Raw genomic sequence first — 18,958 nt, 5'->3', positions numbered from 1 at the left:
AGGGAGATTTTATTTTTGCCTTTGTTGAAAATTTATATTTTTCACAGCTGTCAAGAATCTAAATCAATTGCAGTTTTACAGAAAAGATAAACTCCCTCACCCAGACAATCTCTATCCCAGCCTTTAGATCTGCACCACAGGACATATTTCATATTTTTTATTAAGTACATATTGGATTTATAGAAGAGAGTAAAAAAGATTAAAGATGAATTCTTACAGACCAAGCACAGGTCTGGGAGGGCTATTATGACAGGAAATTATGGCCATTATTTATTTATTTTTACTTTTTTTCCACTGCAAGTCAACTTCAAACTGTTGGCTAACGTCTTTTTTTTCTCTCTTTGGTCAATGAATTCTGTCAATACACTGTAGGAGCTGAATTTAAATTGTTTTGCTCAGGCATGATGTTGACAATTAGCTTAACGAAGTGACAGAAGAACTCATCAGGGCTTTGGGCAAGCCCCAGCCCTCTTGCAGAAGGTTCTTCTTGGTGCTCTGGAGTTCTTCCCTTGTTCTCTGCTCCCTCCCATGGCGATACCAAGGGAAGCTATGAAAATACTCATTTAGGGGTGAATCAGATCTATTCCTGCCTTATTTCACTCCAGTAGGAACAGCAGGGATGGTGTTTCCCAACAGCAACCAGAGTTGCTGTGGGGCTGGGACAGGAGTAGAGGGTTGCGGTACTACAGAGAGAAATCACAGAGGCATGGGGGTTGGTTGACACTGGGGTTAATATATTTCTTTGTTTTTGCCAAAAGATGTTGCCATGGAGAAAGCTCACCAGTGGGCATTCACAGCTCCTTCTGTTTCGGGTGCTCCCAGCAGGAGCCCGTGGAGATGGGGCTGGAGGCAAGGCAGAGTGGAAGTGGCTTCACTTCCAGTCCTGCTCAGCAGGAGATTTTGTCTGGATGTGTGTCAGTGCGGCTCCTGGGAAGGGAAGTTTGCTCACACTTCTTCCAGAGCAGCTGCAGAGCTGGATTTCATAATAAAATGCTGACTAACAGAAGTAGGGCAGCCAGCTCCAACTGCTTGGTCTGACCATGGAGCCTCTTGGCTACAGAGATAGGTGACTATAAAGAGGTGTTAACGTCGGGGTTTGGGGTAATGCACTTCTGAATACAGAAAAGTTGTAGTTCAGCCTTCATAGCTTTAGAATATATGTTTAGTATGCTTTAGAATAATAAACACCATATTTGCTGTCCTCTTCTGGGCTTTATATTTGCCACATCTTTTTTTGTTTTGCTCAGTGTGGGCTTGGATAAGGAAAAAAGTGGCTCAGCCTTTCACAAAGACTGAACATGGCTGAGGCTGGACTTCATCCCCAGCCTAGGAAGGTCTAGACAGGGTGGAGAATCATCTGGAAAACTTGTAAGAATCCTTGCTCTTGTAAAGATGACCAGATCAGGTTTGCAGCCTGAGGGAGGTTGGTGCAGTTCAGATAAGTACACACAGACTCAGACGGTGCCTTCTGAACCTTTTGAGGTTTGCATGACATTTTGCAAGGAAGACAGATCCAGAACCACTGGAGGTGTTAAGGCCACGGGTCATTTGCTAGGTTGCATAGCTTTGTCTGGACTCCTGGGTTCCAACAGCCATGGCCAGCAAACTACGTATGAAGCATGTAGGCCAATCTGCAGAGTAGCAAACTCTTCCCAGTTCTACTCAAGCACGTTAGAAATACAATCTCTCAGCAGTTTGCTCTTTTGCACATTGGTGGAAAAAAATAGTAACAAATGTTAACTGTAATCTGAAAAGAAAATTAATTGGACACTTACTAAGTGATGAACTAAGGATCATAACACAACAGGTTAAGGTTAAAAATTCACCTTTGTCTGTGTTCCCTCACCTATCCCCCCAAGTCTTCTTTGCAAAGTGCTCTCATGGAGTGAATGCCCTGTAAAGTAGCTTCACTTAAAAGGTGAAATACTTTCAGCTTGACATCATCTACAAATACCATAATATGCTTTGGGTTTATAACCTAATATTTTCCTGGTTGTGAGCCAGTATCTGGGAATCGTGAAATACTTTTTTTCCCCTGACTATATATTAGAGGAATGATAAGAAATCAGAACAGAGCTTAGCGCATATTTGTCTTTCCTTCTTAGCGCCTCAAAAGAATGCTTTACAAAGAAGAAACATCTTTATCACTCACCTAGATGCATCAAGGCTTCCTTGTCCCAGGGCCAAGTTGCCACTCCAGCCAGCTCTTCCTCGGAGGAGTTGGCAAAGAAGATGTTGAGGTGTGTGGATCCATCCAGCTTGAGTATGTTCTTCAGTTCATTGACATCTAAGTATGCTCTGTAAAAAAAAAAAAATAAAATATATATATATATATATAATAAATTTTTTTCTAAAGGTAGCACAAAAAGCAACAAAGTATTGAAGAAGTTCTGCAATCCAGGCAAAGATCTTATAATATCCTGTGTATCAGTCACCCAAAATATTTTAATAACCCACTCCCAAACTTCAATTACTTTGCATTCATATGGTGAATCTCATCTGAGGACTTCCAGCCATTGCTTAACCACAGCCACAAAATCCAAGGTAAATACATAAAGCTGTCCATATTCCTAAGATAAGTATAGGAATCTATTTATCATGAGTGTAATTAACCACGTATTATGGTCAGTAAATCTTTTTATATCAGCAGTTACCTTGTGCATTTTCTCTAAGCTGTTCCGTGTTTTTACCTATAATTCTCCTCCACAATAACAAGCTTCAGGTCTTTAGTCTGGCACCAGCTCGTGACACTACTCCTTTGGCACCAGCAGCATTATTTGTGCTGAGATGCACCAGGTCTAACCCTGACACAGGATGCTTCTTAGGGAATTGCTATTTTAATTAGTTTGCTATTTCCAGCAAACAAAGTTGTAACAAGGAGAAGGGAATAAGCAACACAAGGTTAGATCTGCTGTATTTGAGTCTTGCAAACTAATAACGTAAACCAACCAAGCCTAAAAACAGGCAAAAATATTACAGGCAGGCAACATGCTTCCATCCCAAATTCCCAATTACACAGCGTTAAAAATGTGGAAAAATACAGATAAAAATTAGTCTCATTAGAAATCCCTTAAGGCAGAACAAGTGGGTCATGCCTGTGTTCAAAGACACACTGGTACGTTCATCAGCTTCTGGCCTCAGACCAGGAGGAGAGCTGACCAACAGAGGGGGAATTTCTTTCTTCTGCTGCCCCCCCCAAAAAAAAAGAGCCCTGGGAGAAATACTCTGAATCGTAGCACTGCTTCAGGATCAGCCTCTCTTCCTAATAATGTGTCTCCCTTCTGCCTTGGGAGACGGACCTAGTGTGCCTTGCAAGAGATTTCCCATGGAGTGGCTGGTCCCCTACCATGACATTCCAAAGGCTCCTTAGGTGCCTCAAGATAAGCACAGTTTCTTAGCTTTTGGGACATCAGGAGGTTACAATCTGCTTGTGGGCAAGCAAAGCCAGTCTCTTAAGCCACTAGACAGCCACTAGAATTACTTTTGGCACTCCGCGAAAGAAGTAGACATTGTCGATGCCTACAGGAAGAGCGACTCGCCGAAGCGCATGCCCTGGTGCTGCGCTGGCTTCAGTGGCACTGCGAGGATCTAACTTGGAGCAGAGCTTCAGAAAGCCATTAGAGGAAACCGCTAAGTTCTCTGTCTCCAGCTCACATTGCCTCTTGATACTAGGTGCTGTAGTGAGACCTAAAACATGGATGAGTTGTGCTGTCTTCACTTGACAGGTGGAAATAATGGAAAGAAAGACCACACTGTGTCATGCATGGTTGACCAGCTTGTTAGGGAAGGACACTGTTACCGTTTTGAGCAGTTTGTCCCTTCTTCCTTAAGTCCCCCTTTCCATCTGTGCATGGGTACAGATTCACGGAGCTTGTACAAACCAAATGCACTTGCCTTCAGTAAGGTTCCTCGCATACTTTGCAAGGCTTTCGTTCCCAGAAGGGTGAAAAAAAAAACAGGGGAGTTGGATCGGCACCAAGATCTTTCTGTCCTTCCCTGGAGGACTCCCCAATGGAAAACACATTCATATTTCCACAATAGCTTCCCCTGCCACTTGCTGAAGTCATTGCCTCCAAAATAGTTCATGGTTGGGTGTCCCCAGGCCCTCGCTGACTCATGGAGGAAGACGTACTCTTTGGGGACACCAATGGAAGGGTATGTTTCCATTCCATACAGTGTTTATCTTCCAATCAATGCGGATGACATCCTGAAGGACAGGTCAGCTCTGTGACCCTTTACAGATTTCTCATCTCTCCACTGTTCCCAACACATCTTCTTAAAATACACAGATCTTTCCCTCCAGCTTGTTCTGCAAGTATCTGTATAATGATCTGTGGCCGTGCTTAATCTATTTCCAGGATCTTCTTTGTGCCTTTGAAAACATCTTTTCCAAACATGGGCTCGTAGTTAAGTGTGTCCATGAGCAACAGTTTGAAATTACACGAGAGCTAATGAGCATTTCCAAATGAAAGTGTAAGCGTATCGGGGGGGTAAGTGTGACGGAAGACGTGTGCACGTGCAGGGACAATGTGCATGTTTGCACACATGTCAGCATCGGGGAGAGAGAGCAAAAGTGTAAGAGAACGTGAGAGCAATGTGATACTTTGTGCAAGAGAGAAAAGCACAGAAGCAGAAGCATTGCGTGCCCCTGAGTAGAAAAATGTTTGTGTTTTGTATCACTGTGGGAAGGAAGGGCTCGCCGTATGTATTTGAGGCTGCAGTTGTTGACTCTGGATACAGATGCTTTATTGCCTATGCAAATCCCTGTAGCAGTAACTACAATCACACTCCCCTCCTGAGATTACCAGTTTTATCCTCGCTCTTCTCTTATGGTTTCAAATTATTTAAACTGATATTTCTTTATTCTCAGCTGTCGTTTTGCTTATTTTTAAACAATCCAATCCCCACTTAAATCCTCGACGCACGGCCACAATCGCTCTCTCAGTCAGCTACACGCAGGCTGTGTGCTCCAGCTCTAGGGCTGTTCTGTATACGGGTTATTACTGCAGACAGCATTTAACTAATTGGCCGGTGATGTCAGTGCATCACCCAGGCTGGATTCATGTCTTATGTAAAGCCACTGTAATATGTCACTTGGACTTTACGGTATTTCTCTGACCACTACTTCTCCGCTAGAAGGCAGAAGTCTGCGAAGGAGCAGAATATGTTCAGATGGTGTAAGGGCAGAAGGCTATGAGGGTTTTTTTAGGAAGGGCTCTGCACAGGAGTAGGTGTAAACAGGCCATGCTTGGAAGAAAGTAAATGCAACCCCCTTTGTAACAGCACTCTGCAACCCCCAACACATAAACATGCTAAAGCATTTAGCTCAGGCAAATCCCTTGTAAGCATGTGAACATGTGCGTGCATGAACGGAGGTGTGAGTGTAAGCAAGGGTTTGGGCTGTGCACACATGCGAGCCAGCCAAGAGTATGTATGCAAAGGAACGTGTGTGTGTAAGAGATAAAAACATGAGCTGGAATTCCATCCTCTCCTTCCTCCCCATGTTTCTAATAACCTCCCATCCCTATCCATCATCACCACATTCCTACACTCAAGGAGGCATAAATTAACTACTTTTGCAGTTCATGTCCAACTCCGTAGCCGCAGGCAGCAGACCCAACAGTTACCAGGTCAAAATAGTTTTCGGTTATTGCGTTGGACTGGGCTGACTCCCCCCTGCTGCTGCGGCTGCTTTGTTATCAGCCCAGGCTATCTGACCCAACGCAATCTGCGAGCATTGCTTACACTTCTCAAGGTTATGTGGGTCCCCTGACAGAGGACATAATGTCTGTCACATGGGCTGGTGCCAAAGAGAGCCAAAGAGCCCAGCCTTTCCAGCACTGCCAAACTCGCATTTCAAAGACATGAGTGCAGTCTTGGAAAGGGATCAAAGCCTTTCCAACTGTCATTAGAATATTTCCTTTATGCATCTCTCCGTGAGTGCCAGCAACATATTTCATAAAATTCATTGGCTCGAGATGGTACCTCCAATATAAACCTGAATGGGGAACTGTCAGGGCAAGTCTATGTGGAAAACAAAACAAAACCCAAAGCACAACAAAACACGTGTAATTCCTGTAATGGAAAAAACATACGATGCTGTGAGCGTGCCTAGCTCAAGAAAGCCTAATGAGCCTATTAGTGCATCATAAAAGGTCTCCTTCGCTGGAATCTGGTTTAGACATAGAAATTCTATGGTCTGTTTAAGGCCATTTGGGACATCGTATCAGGCAACATGCACATTCCCACCCAGATCTTTTCCCTGACCTATTTGTCCAATGCAAAGCTCGGGTTTGTTTTTTTCCTGCGCTCTGAAAGCTGTGCTGTACGGCAGCTCGTTCTTACCCAGGAAGCCCCAGCCCTCAGTCAGGAACAGGCATCCCCTCCAGCGCTCCAGTTTCAGCCTAATGGAGCCTGTAGCTCACCCCGCAGCGCCTTGCCACCGCCCCATCCGTCACACGAGCCATTATCCCCGCGCCTGTCTCATCTGTCAAGCCCATTTCCTGGCCATTCGGGCAGGGGCTTCTACATGGCAGGACGTGTTTTCAGGTAGCGAGGCGAAGTCCCTGGCCAGCAGGCTTGTCCCCCATACCCATAGCCCCATCCGGCCAGGGGGAGCACTGTGAGGAGCTCCCTTCTGCTGGCCCTCAGCTCCAGAGCCAAACCCAGCGTCAAACCTCTGCCCTTAGCTACACATACGTCTGACAACAGCTTTTTAGCTCGGTCGGTATCACGTATCAGGTCCAATCATATTAAATCCGGCCCTGGTCACTGGCGTGGAGCAGTTCTGTACATGGCTGGGAGCTCTCCCTCCTCCCCCAGGTTCAGCGCCGCAGAGCAGCTTGCCCTGACGCAGCCACGGTGCAGCCTCTGCACTCGTGGCTGGTTTTGCGTGGAAGCCCTTATTGTTAGGAAATGTTTCCTACTGTTTGCTCTGAGTTATTCTCTATTTGACTTTGTTTTGTTTTTATTCCTTCAAAGACAAGTGTCACTTTACAGCAAAAACACAAAAGTACTTAGGACATTATTTGCAAGACCCCACACAAACAAGGAGTAGGAACTTAGTTATCTGCTCACCGTGGAGTTAACTTCTGTGTTTTTTTTTGTTTTGTTTTGTTTTTTGTGTTTCTTAGGAATAAAAGGCATTGCATTTCACTATCTAAAACAAAACAACAACAAAGCAAACCAGCACTTTCTTGGGAAGCCAGCCTCAGCCTCCCTTTCTGCCTCCTTACATACAGCGTCCCGTCCCTCACCTAGCGGGTTCAGCACATGGCAGGGCACAGCAAATCTCCTCACGAGGACCCCGTACATCACTCTCCTTCCCAAGACCTCGTGTTCCTTCTTTCATTTGGTGCTCTCAGAGAACTGGCAGCCCTTAAAGCACGACATGTAATTTAGCAGGCATGGAGGAAGCTTTCCTGGGCAGCGCTGGCGGCACTCACAGGCTGCCCGTGACAGACCTAGGGGTGGCTCCCAGCACGGTGTGCCCAATGCTTCTCAGCTGTGTCCCCTTGGTCCTTCTGGCTCTGAGCTCGGCCCAAGGACGGATGCTAGCGCACTCATTAAGGCAGCAAAAACCACAGCAGTTGGTGTGTCGGGGGCAGTCATCAAGCCATGTGGTCAAGCAACACGGGGGACCCAAGGTTTTAGGGTGCAGTGTCCACCTAGAGATTATTCAGTATCTGCAGTGAGCAGCAAGGACAGTTCTGAGATAAATGATGTGCTTCCTGAAGATAATGGCAAGAGCCATGGCTTAACAGCACTGAAAGCTGACCTTGAAATGGGGCCATTTGGCAGACGCACGCAATTACAATTTAGCTTTTCCCCCTGTGATTTCTGAGTCTCGGGTAGTCAGACACGGGGCTCGTCCTTTGGAGATGCAGTGTTGGTGCCAGCGTATGAGCTGCCTTTTGCCTTCTGTCATGGAATCACCGAAAAACAAGTCCAGAAGGGATGTCCAGAGCCCACCACTGTTAGCCCAGCATCCCACAGCAGGAGCATCTCCACCAAATTTGTTGTTATCTAGCTCAGACCTAGAACTGCACGTGACAAGGACTCTGCAACTGCCCCAGCACCCAGCATCCCAGCCAGCACCCAGGTCTCAATACCTCTACTGTCAGGAAGTTTTTCTCAAGGTCTACCTGAGTCTTTTTTGCTGCAACAGAAGTGACAAGTAACTGTGCCATTCTCCACCGAAAGGGAGATACGATGATTCCCTTCTGCTTTACCAAATTACTTATTTCAAAGCTCTTTACATCTATTGCAAATCACCTTGGTTTTAAGCTAAACCCACCGTATGTCTTCAGTCTGTCCCCACTGGCCATATTTTTAAGACCTCTGGTCATTTCTGATTTTCTCAGCTGCACTCTCCATATCCTTCTTAAAGGCTGATCATCAAAGGTAGACAGTCCTCAAGCTGAGAGCTTACTAGTGCCATACAACTGCTACGTTCCTCCTGTCTATCAGCTCCATCCTGACATAAAATACCCAATAGAGCTTTCAGACCTACAAGTGTTCCTACTGCTTGTTTGTTTTCATCTAAAGTGCTACAGCTTTATCAAAAACCTGAATAAGAAAGGACAACCCACAAACCTCCTTTAGCAGTGGACTTCCAAAATTTTTGTCTGACCTCATGTTAAAGATCTGCCTTTGTTGGCAAATTTAATTTTACTCCTCATTTCAGATGGATTGTCATAAATCATGTGAAGCAGGAAGTGTGCCTCATCTACATTTAGTTTAGTGTTAATTTAAGACACTGGTGTAAGTGTAGTAAAAGTCATGATAATTTATTGATAAAGGTATAAATCTTTCAGTGATTGGGAAAGAGCCTGAAATAGAGTGGAGCCAGAATATTACAAGCGAAAGGTTTTCGGTTCCCGCTTAGATCCAGATCGCTGCCTGTATTCACACTGACATCCAAATGTCTAACTGTAATCCTGACCGCATCCAAACCAGGCAGTCAGTAGGTCATGTCCAAAAGCATAAATCGCAGGCACTGTCAGCACATGTAGGCTTGGCAGCTTGTAAAGAATTTTGGTTTATCTGCTGCAGCAAAATGTCCTCTAGAGCCCCCAAATCTGATCTCCCGTCACAAAGAAAAAGGATGTTTGTGCAAAAGGAAAAATAGCAATAAGGATCCAAGAAAGGTCTTGGCATAATTGCTGAAATAGAGAACTAGCTTCTCGGGTAAATTTGGTAGCCAGTGCTGAACTCTGTATCGCTGCAGCGATGCTGTTAGCATGCTCCCAGAGCTGCCTAGAGCTGGACCAGGGGTTTGGACACCAGTGGCATGTCCTACACAGAGAGCCATCCCTGAGTAAGACACATCACAAAATAAAAGCCGACATGGTTACAAAAGTCTGGGTGTTTGTTGATCCTAGGTTGTCCTCTTTTCCAAACTGAATTAATTCCATCATTATGTTGGTGACTCAGGCTTTACTCACCCCATGAAAAAAAAAAAAAAAAAACAGGAAAAATATAGAAAAAGATTTTTACTGTCTAAAATATGGGACTCATTTGGGTCTGGGTTTTCTTTATCCTGGAACAGAGACTGAGAGCAGCTCCTTGGTCTAAAGTAGCAATTTTTTACAATTGTGAAGTCATCAGTTTAATTTTATTTGCCTTGAAATGCTGGCTTTCCAACAGCACTTCTAGACAATCCTAGAAATAAGCACATTTCTACTGCATGCTAAATCTATAGGACTGCAAGGAAAAAAAACGAACAAACAAATGTATACATAAAGGAAGTGATTGGCTACCAAATTCTAAAAATCAATATTATCATCCATACAACCCCAACGCTGCACCCCTGCTCAGCCCTAGCAGACTTTCTGACCCAAAGACGGCTAATAAATAAATGATAGGGCTGCATTTCATCCAGCTGCCTATAGATAACTCCTGGATGTTGTAAATGCAGCATCTGCTTCGTGGCCTGAAGCACAGCAACAGGTTGGAACAAACCTGCCGGCTGGACTGCTCCGAGCCTTGCTCTGGGTCCTCTTTCGTTTCGGTTCAAGTGCGCTCGCACTTTGAGCCAACTCCTGTTCTCGCTGGGCTGTGCACGAAGCATCAGCGCTGACTGCGATGTATTTGCTCCAGTAAATCTAGAGTTAGTCAGAGCAAAATTTGATTCTCAAAGTGCAGCTTCAGGTTCAAATCCAAAATCTCAAAGGAAACCTCAGTTGAAACAACCAATTTTTGCCCAATTTCTGGCCAACGCAACTTGCTTTTTTAAGGAGGGAGGCGGGTTTCCTCAGATCTCCACACGGATTCTCTCAAAGGTTTGTAAACCCTTGCCAAATCCTTCACAAACCTGGGCTCAGATTCAGAAATACAGTGAAAACAGATTTTTTTTCCCCGGCACTTTTGCTGCTGGTTCTGGCCAGGATAAGAAAGAGTAGAGGCTCAGGGAAAAAGAATGGGGAAAAAGATGATGCAAAAAATTTTCAAATGTCAAACATGTTCTGTCTGGGCTCTGGGCGAAACTTTGGGGTGGCTGTCAATGCACTTATCCCCCTCTTCCTTTTATCTTCCCTGGCTTCAATGCCTGTTGCTTGTACCAGAGCCCCCCACCCTTATATAACCTTTATATAGTGTTATATAGAGTTGCAGCGCTACAGACCATAAATATGTGATCCCTGAGCCTTCTTCCTTCGCGAGGTTTACATCCAAGAACAGAGGAACATTTGAGTTCACTCGTGCAGCAAGAACCGAAAACCCCTGTTTCCTTGCACAACTATAAAAAATAATTAAGCTAACCAGCTCCCCAGACCTAGGAAAAGATATGCTGGCCAGCCAACTTGCAGGAGGAGAAAAAAAGAAAACAAAGGGAAAGCCTTGGCAAAGAGAATTGCGATCTTACTGTACAATTAACTTCTGAGACAGTGAGTAGGATTAAAGCGTGGAACATTTCAAGAAACATAGCTTTAAAACAGCAAAGCATTATGAAGCATATATGCACATTTCACAGACCTTTGAAATCAGCAACACTGGCAGGTTTATTTGTTTTGATTGTCTCTTTTTGTTTCTTTTACTACTTTGGGATTTTTCTCTCTCTCCTTTTCAAGCCTAAAGCCAAATGACCCATGAGAAATGTACTGTAATTTGTCTCTTATCCATCCCTCATCTCCATCTGATATTCCCTCTGCCCTGGTTACCCTGATGTTTTTCCAGACTCTACAGGCTGAACCATTGCAACAAGGAGAAAAGTCAAACGATAAAGAAAGAAGTGGCGTAAGGATATTTTCAGGAACCAGTTGTTAAAACAGATTTCCTTTGCCGCTTTTCCGAAAGCCCTTTTGGCTGCAGCAAGCCTCATTCATGTATACTCGAGACTTTAAATCAGTATAGGAAGGTACATATACTTCGGGCTATTTTAACCATCAGTTATACCGCTTGGCACTTCCACAGTGCTTCCCCTCTGGGCCTCAAAACGCTTCCTAAACATGAAGAGAGAAATTCCACTCTGGTCAAAGCCCTGACACAAGCCCTCTGCACCGCTCCAAATCCCGTCCAAGGGCTTAAGTGGTGCTAAAGTGGGACAAGAACCCTTGCGCTGGGCCTCCCCTCAAGAAATGTCACCAGGGCTGAAGAAGCTATGAAACGGGCAAGCAGAAGAATTTCCTTTGTCATGCAAACACCAAAACAGGGGTACAGAAATGCAATAATTTTCTCAAAGGAACGTAACCGTTCAGCGTGGCAGCTGGGATTAGAAACTCCATCTCGTGTCTATGCTCTTTGATACCGTGGATCATCTTTCTTTTATGGAAGCGGTGATTTGTGTTACTGATCCTTCAGGTTTTCTGCTGGTGGCCACTAATCATATTTTACAATCCTTCCCTCTTATTTTACAATCTTTTACTGATATTTTACGATCTCCAAGAAGTCCTAAAGGTCTGGTGCTCAGCAGATGGAAAGTCGGAGTTCCCTCCGATAAGCCGGTCCTTCCTGAATCCCTTGGCTTTGCTGTTTCGAAGACGATGTAGCACATTCAGTTCATAAACAGATTTTCTCGTGGAACCAGGGCTCTGCTTTCAATGAGTGAGCAGCCACCGTTCTAATAATATTTGGCATTTACATACCACCTCTCATCCCACAGAGCTTCCAAGAACAACCAACAGATACGTGCATAGCACACTGCACAATAGTTCAAGTAAAGGACATTTTGGTTTCAGTCACCAGAACAAACCTGATTTTTTATGAAAAGCACCAGAGACCAGGAATGCAGCCTGTCATCACTCTCTTGAATCAGGTCAAGAGTTAGGTAGAGGCTCTGTTAATCAGACTGGAAGCCAGAGATCAAGAGGAAACTTGAAGCTTTGACACAGAATTTCCTTTAATTATAGGAGCAGATCATAGCAACTCTCTATATTAGAGATGTCTAAGGATTTCCACTGTTAATATTCAGCTCCAGCCTTGTCTCTCTCCTCCCTACCCTTGTGGCTCTAGGGTCAGGCTTGAAGTCACCTTTTCAGCCAAGAGCTTTGCTGGCATGACCCTTAGGACTCCAGGCTGGAGCAACCCACGTTTGGTGCTTTTGAAGCACAGGGGAGCTCCACATGCCCCCTCTTTAGGGTACACCCAAAGCATGGGGTTACCCTGCTGCACCGATCCTGCCTGCGCTGGGCTCAGCAGCACCCACCTACACTGACTACACATGGAAGGGCAAAGACCATGCTGGGGTGAACCCCCAACCAAGGAACATGGGTGATTTGGGGGAGCCAAGCACAGGTCAGGCTGCGGAGTGCTGTGGTCTCAGGGTACTTGCAGTTAGCTCACCGTGAGTCACAGCCCCTTTGGAAAGGGGCACCTCACGCCATCCCTGCAGGGTGTGCAGCTGGGACCTCGAGGGGTCCGGATGCCGAGCTGCTCCTTTAGCATCTCCTCTAATTAACATGCAGCAAAAAATGCAGGATGAAAAAAGAACAAGATCAAATTCTTTGCTCCTTTCATCTCCCTTTCTGACATTAATCCTCCCTGCGCATAAACCCCGTGCCACGAAGTGAGATATACATTGCTATTGGAACAAAAAGAAACTTGGACTCAGGCCGACATCATCAAAAAAAAAATAATAAAATCATATATAACCACAAAGGACCCAGCATGTTTATTACAGATACTTCTGGAAATGATGGGCCAAAATAATCAGCCCAAATATGCATCTTGCAAAACATCACTTTTTCTTTGGAGATGCCGCTTCTTTTCTGTTTTTGTTTTTATAACTCATGAACTTCCAAATCTCATTTCTTAACCTTCTGGCAGGGCTGTGCACAAAGTTGGTCCTGCTGCAGTGGGCAGACCATCAATGGCTTATATTTAGGATAATCCCAATTTTCCTCTTTTCTGAGAAAGAAATGAAAACCCGACTCGAGTGAGACTGGTTGAAGTTTCCTCGTTTCATCTTATGCAGGAAAGAGCAGGAGACACCAAAGTGAGATTGCAAAGAACATCGTCTGGTGTTGGAGACTTCACTCCAGGGAAACCAAGAAAACCTTACACCCTGGCACTAAGAGCCTCAAGTTTGTGAGATTTTTTTCTCCCTGTTTGAATGAAGAACTCACCAGCTCTTTTTATTTTCTCTTTTTTTGTGGGGGCTACTGGCAAGTCCTACCCGTAAGTCTCTCTCTCCAACAGCAAAGTCCTTAACATGTTTTTTAAGAAAAAATAAAAAATGAATAGTCAGATTCAAATATTATGAGATCCGTGAAAGCTGGTTACACTTGTTCTTTCCCAGCAATGAAGAGATTACAAGGAAACAGAAAATGTCAGTCACTGAAACAGAAATTTCACAGAAGAACATTTAGCTTTGAAGTTCCCAGAATCCACAGTAAATTGCCAGGTGATCTGGCAGAAACACCAACACACCTGCAACTGAAATAGTTCAGAGCTGCAGAAAGAAAATACTGCGGACAGTATGTTTTCTAAATCCAACTTTTTATTTTTAATTTTTTTTTTCATTTTGTATTCCTGTTCAGTTGGAAGACAGAAAGAAAGGAAAAGAAGGTGAGGGAGAGAGGACTAAGTAGATGATGACTTCGTCAAGCGACTACTGTTGGGAGATGGAACATGAGGTAGCAGTGGCTGTAACAGCCTTCGCTAAGATAATTAACTCATTAACATCAAAACCCTGCCCCTCATTTCTCTCTGCTGAGCCCCTGACAAGCAGCAGCAGGAAAGATGTAAATGTGCCTTTTCCAAGCGCTCGGGAATTATCAGTCTTCCTTGAATTTAAACCTCCCCAGGACCTGCATCTTCTGCAAAGATACAGGGTAAAGAAAAAGGCATGGTGTATGTGTGCTTCTGAGACTGGACATTTCTTGAACTGAAGGATATGTCAAGCAGACAAGGTCCTCTACCCCTTAAGGAAATGGGGCAGCAGACGCATCAAAAGCTGAGGTTATTGGGTGGATGGGAGGACATTTATGTTGTCTCACATATGGATCTGCTAACACGTACAGCACAACACAGGCTCTATCAGACCAAAGCCTAAGACTGATTGTAAGCATTCCCTGGAGGACACATTTCCCAAGACCCTACAAAATTGGACTGGCAGATTATGAAAGGTACAATACTGATCCAGCATGTAACAGTAAACTAGAGGAAATCATACCCATATATTTGGCCTACAGACATGAGTGCAGAAATTGCCTGTTTTGGCACCACAAGTCTGTGGATCCACTTGAATCAAATACAGACCCCTAACAAAGGGCTACGAGAAGGCAAAGATCTGTTATCCATTGTCAGATAGTAAGACGAAAGAGGGAAAACTGATTTTCCTTCACTTCTATACCAACATTTGCCACGAGTATCCCCACGGTAGGCAGGCCATGCCATGCAGTCTGACTTCCTCATGACACTTCACCCTCCGTCACTCAACTTGCACATTTCAACCAACTCCCACCCTGGCTTACTGCAATAATTTATCAGTAACGTGTCGCTAACAACTACTGCAGGACTTAAGATCTTGATGACTGCTAACCTAGCTCCACAAAGGATCCAGCAAAAATTGCAGGTTGTCATTTTTGTCCACTGATTCCCAAACACAGACCCCTAATTATACAAACCTGAGTTTATAAAATGTATTTCAGCATGAAATCTCTTGTGTCTACTTGTCAGAGGCCGAGAGGGAGAATTCCCTCACTTCTGCAGCTCCTCTACAGCCAGCTCAAGCACATCTCAAGAACTTTGCAAAGTCTGAGATGTTGCCTCCTTCACTTGGGCTGGGGGCAGAGGGAGCCCCTGCTATCTCCTGCTGACCATTTTTTTGATCAAAAACTGGAAGTTATCTGGTAATCATTCCCAGACAACTCTAAAAAGAATTTTTTGTCTGATGAAGACAAAGGTGAGCCTGCATTTTTAAGGCAAAACTAGACATTCTGAGGCAAAAAATACATGAATGAGTCTATCCCCAGAAGTAAAACTATCACAGGAACTCTGAGCAGATGAGGAGGAAGCCAGGAACTTCTGTCCCTTATCTGAATCCAAGTGGGAGCAGAGGGGATGTTAAACAGCATAGGTATCTTCAGGCAAATTGGGAGAAACACTGTGATGTGTCTGACAGAAGCATTTTACTCTGTGTTTGGAAGTTTATCATGACCGATCAATTCTGGAAGAATTAGTGAGTGAGTTCTGGTTTTTGGCACTGACACAGCAGTGGTAAAAAGGCTGGAGGCAAAAGGGAAGTAATTTTCATAATGCTGTGAACTGTTGCCATCAATCCTTACCCAAAACATTTCTTCCACTTACTCTAGCGCAGTGCAGTTCTGTAGGAGCTCCCCTCTCAGCTATTGCCCTTCGTCTCGGGAAGGCTCTCGACCTCACTCGTGCTCTGGATGTGGAGACCCAAGCCAAAGACCGAAGTCTGTTGGAGTTCAATCTTTCTACGGACTTCAAAGAGCCTGGGATGCGTAACTTACTCCAGACAGAAAGCATAACACACATTTGGAACAATATTATACATGTAAAAATAGAGATGATTGAATGACTGCTAAGGAATGCAGTGTGATGGGGAAGCCTGATGTAAATCGTGCGTGGCATTTACATACCTATTTTCAGCCTCTAGCCTCGGCGCTCTGCATCCTAGTGGAAGCACCTACCTCCGTCCTTCCATTATAAAGACTTTAAGATTTAATTCTCTGAATCGTGCCTCTGCTGTGTGTCTATCCCTGCTGCGAGCAGATGGCATGACTGCTCCCCTAAGGAACTAACTGAGCAACAGCCACAAATAGCCAAAGCTTCGCCTCAGCAGTAAAGGAAAGTTGCAACTACACGTTTTGGGAGGAATCAGCAACACACAGAATTAGTCCTTACCAGAAACCAAGCCATACATGAAACTAAAATAAAAGCCCTTAACCAGAAATACCAAGTGCAAACACAGTAAGGTATTTTGCATAATGTCAATGCCATTTCATAATACATCTCAGGCGTTCTTCTGTTTGTCTCCATTCGTGCCCACTGGGATTGAGGACAGGAATAGAGCATCACCAAGCTCATGGAAATCAGATCACAGAAAAATGCTCTTTTCTAAGTGTTCTCAGCCAGCTTTGCAAACAGAAGCGGTTCAGGCAGTTTGGAAACATCTTCACATCTTCACGCTCCACAGTGCTCACTTGAAACAAACTGCGCTCTGGTCTTTTGGAGGTCTACCTCTCCTCCTCAACAAACAAATGCAACATATTTCTTTATTTACTTAGAATTTCTCACCAATTAATCTTTCCCTATCTCATTTTAATTAAACAAAACAAATAAACAAATCAAGTAAATGCGGAATAACTTAAAGCAACGCTTTTCAAATGCAAAGGGCAATTTTTGATACCCACACACTGCTGATAGTCAGTGGGTCTTGTTTTGGGCATAAAATTCCTTTTTGTGCCTTTGGAAAGTGCACAGAAATTGAATAGAAGATGACAGTAACGGGTCTATTAATTGATATCCTCTGGATTTTCTGTTATTTAATCAATGTCTGAGCTCTGACTGCAAAAGAAGCTTAAATTGACAACCTCATTCCTTTCTCTCAGTGCTCCCTAGCCTGTTTTCTTCAATACACAGCTACTGTTTGTGAGCCTGACAGGGGCACAAGTCTCATTACATCGTATCACAGAAATTATAAATGACCCGATAAACAAAGAGGCAAGTTCCCAATCAGCTTGTTCCTACCACACAATGTGGAATTCTGCACATTTTACCCCTAATCCCGCATCTGATCAAACTGCAATGTCTTCAGGGTCAGGAATGCCTCTGCTTCCTTTTGGCATTTCTTTCGCAGCCTAATCAAATCTCAGAAAAGCCGATATTTTCACTCCGTGTGTCTTATCTTTATCCTTACTATAATTTGTGCTGCTCAGCTCTGAAGAAGTAATTCAGCAACATACTTCATGTGATGGAGCAAATCATTAAGGGAGCAGAAACGCTGGCAAGGCCCGAGTAACAGATTAAATCCCCTTCTTGGCATATTCACTTTTACTGTGTCTTTCAGTGTAATTTCGACATGGAATTTTCCTAGCATAAATCACACAGGTTTCCCTCTTCCCCTCCACACCACGCTGCGTAGCTCTGTGTTTTGGTAAATCTCATCTATTAATAGTTGCCCTCTGTGGCTATAAAAAAATACCTCAGTAGTCAAAAGCCAACCCTTGCTAGGGAGCAGCTGTGGATGCCTGAACGCACACAGGACCCAGCATCGCACAGCAAAGCCCTTTCTTGGCTCCCTGTCAGAGCAAACTGATTAAATAAGGCCATAGTCAAGCTAACGGAAAAGGAGCCCCTTCCCTGCAAGAGGAGGGAGAGACCGACTCCAGCACCAGGCTGGAGAAACATCAGGGTATTTCCATTTTCTCGCTGACATTTTCTTGTTCTTTTTTTTAACTTAGCAAACCCCCCTCGCGTGTCTTCCTCGCTCCACCCTTCTGCCAAGTCCCAATAAAACTCTCGCACTTAAAGAAGTAGAACAAAAACGTCATCGCACTAGCACCAAAGGTCGCGGGGTAAATTTTAAGGTCTAGTCTACTTTTTTCTGTTTGATTGATTTAACTGATTAAAGCATTTCTGCTCTTCCTGTGCTTTCAGCAGCATCCTGGGTAACTCTGGGGAAATTCAAACCAACCAGCTGTGATCCGTATTACAAAGTCAGGGCTGGAAATACACACGAGGATGTTGATGGGGCCATGCTGCAAAGCGTGAAAGGAGAGGAATATTGTCTCCTGGTAAAGCAAGAACAGGCTTTTACATGTCGGATTGAGACGTATTCAGCTCAGCAGAGGATGCAGGGAATTTCTCGTCATCTCAGCACCATAGGGTATCTGTCCCATCGCAGCGGAGCTCCTGGTGACAAAGCACCTGGTGGCAACAGCTTTGCTCCCCAATTTTTCCTTCGAATTTTAAGTTCTTGCAAATCCCTGGGAACTGCCAGTTTCCAAGGACTTCCACACAAAGTCTGCACGATGCCAGAGCCATGGGGTAAGGAGCTGCAGGGAGTACGGGAGCCTCAGCTCTTCTGGAAAGCAGGCTCGAGCTCTCAGCACTTACGCCACACCTGGTCTGAAGCTGCAGGCACTTACAAAGCCAATGCCACGTAACTTCAGTGCTTTTTTCAGATTTCCCAAGGGATGTTTCACTAAGATAAATTCTCCCTGCAAAGCTGATGGGAATGATTTGAAAAACGAAGTCTTGCGCTGGGGAAAACGACTACCACAGCTTCTCATTGAAGTCCTCAATTTATTGACACTACAAGGACGTAGCATGAGAAGCAAATTTATTCCATATTATCTACTGTCAGTACAGCTCAAAAGATGAATTTTGAGGCAGCAGAAAGAATTTTATTTTCTAAAGCCTCGTAATTCAACTCTGCCGAAGCTGCCCTCACACAAATCTGCGATGACACATCTTTTCAATGTCTAGGGCCCAAATTATTTTTAAAAGCACTGCAGGTAATTGCCATTGCTGTTATTCCAAACCACTG

At 44.4% G+C, this 18,958-nt stretch overlaps 1 protein-coding gene across 7 annotated transcripts in view; it reads right to left on the bottom strand.

The window, feature by feature from the left end:
* PAPPA (pappalysin 1) overlaps window positions 1–18,958 on the bottom strand; it is a 384,400-nt gene that overhangs the window by 128,946 nt on the left and 236,496 nt on the right. For all 7 annotated transcript variants that reach the window (XM_068656712.1, XM_068656711.1, XM_068656714.1 and 4 more), the window contains one exon: window positions 2,153–2,298. In XM_068656712.1, coding sequence (XP_068512813.1) covers window positions 2,153–2,298 — 146 coding nt within the window. The remainder of the gene's footprint in view (window positions 1–2,152; window positions 2,299–18,958) is intronic.

This window comes from Anas acuta, chromosome 20, assembly GCF_963932015.1.
Source record: "Anas acuta chromosome 20, bAnaAcu1.1, whole genome shotgun sequence".
NCBI classification, from domain to species: Eukaryota; Metazoa; Chordata; class Aves; order Anseriformes; family Anatidae; genus Anas; species Anas acuta.
Note: the sequence above shows the minus strand (reverse complement) of the source record. Positions and strands in the feature narration are given on the sequence as shown.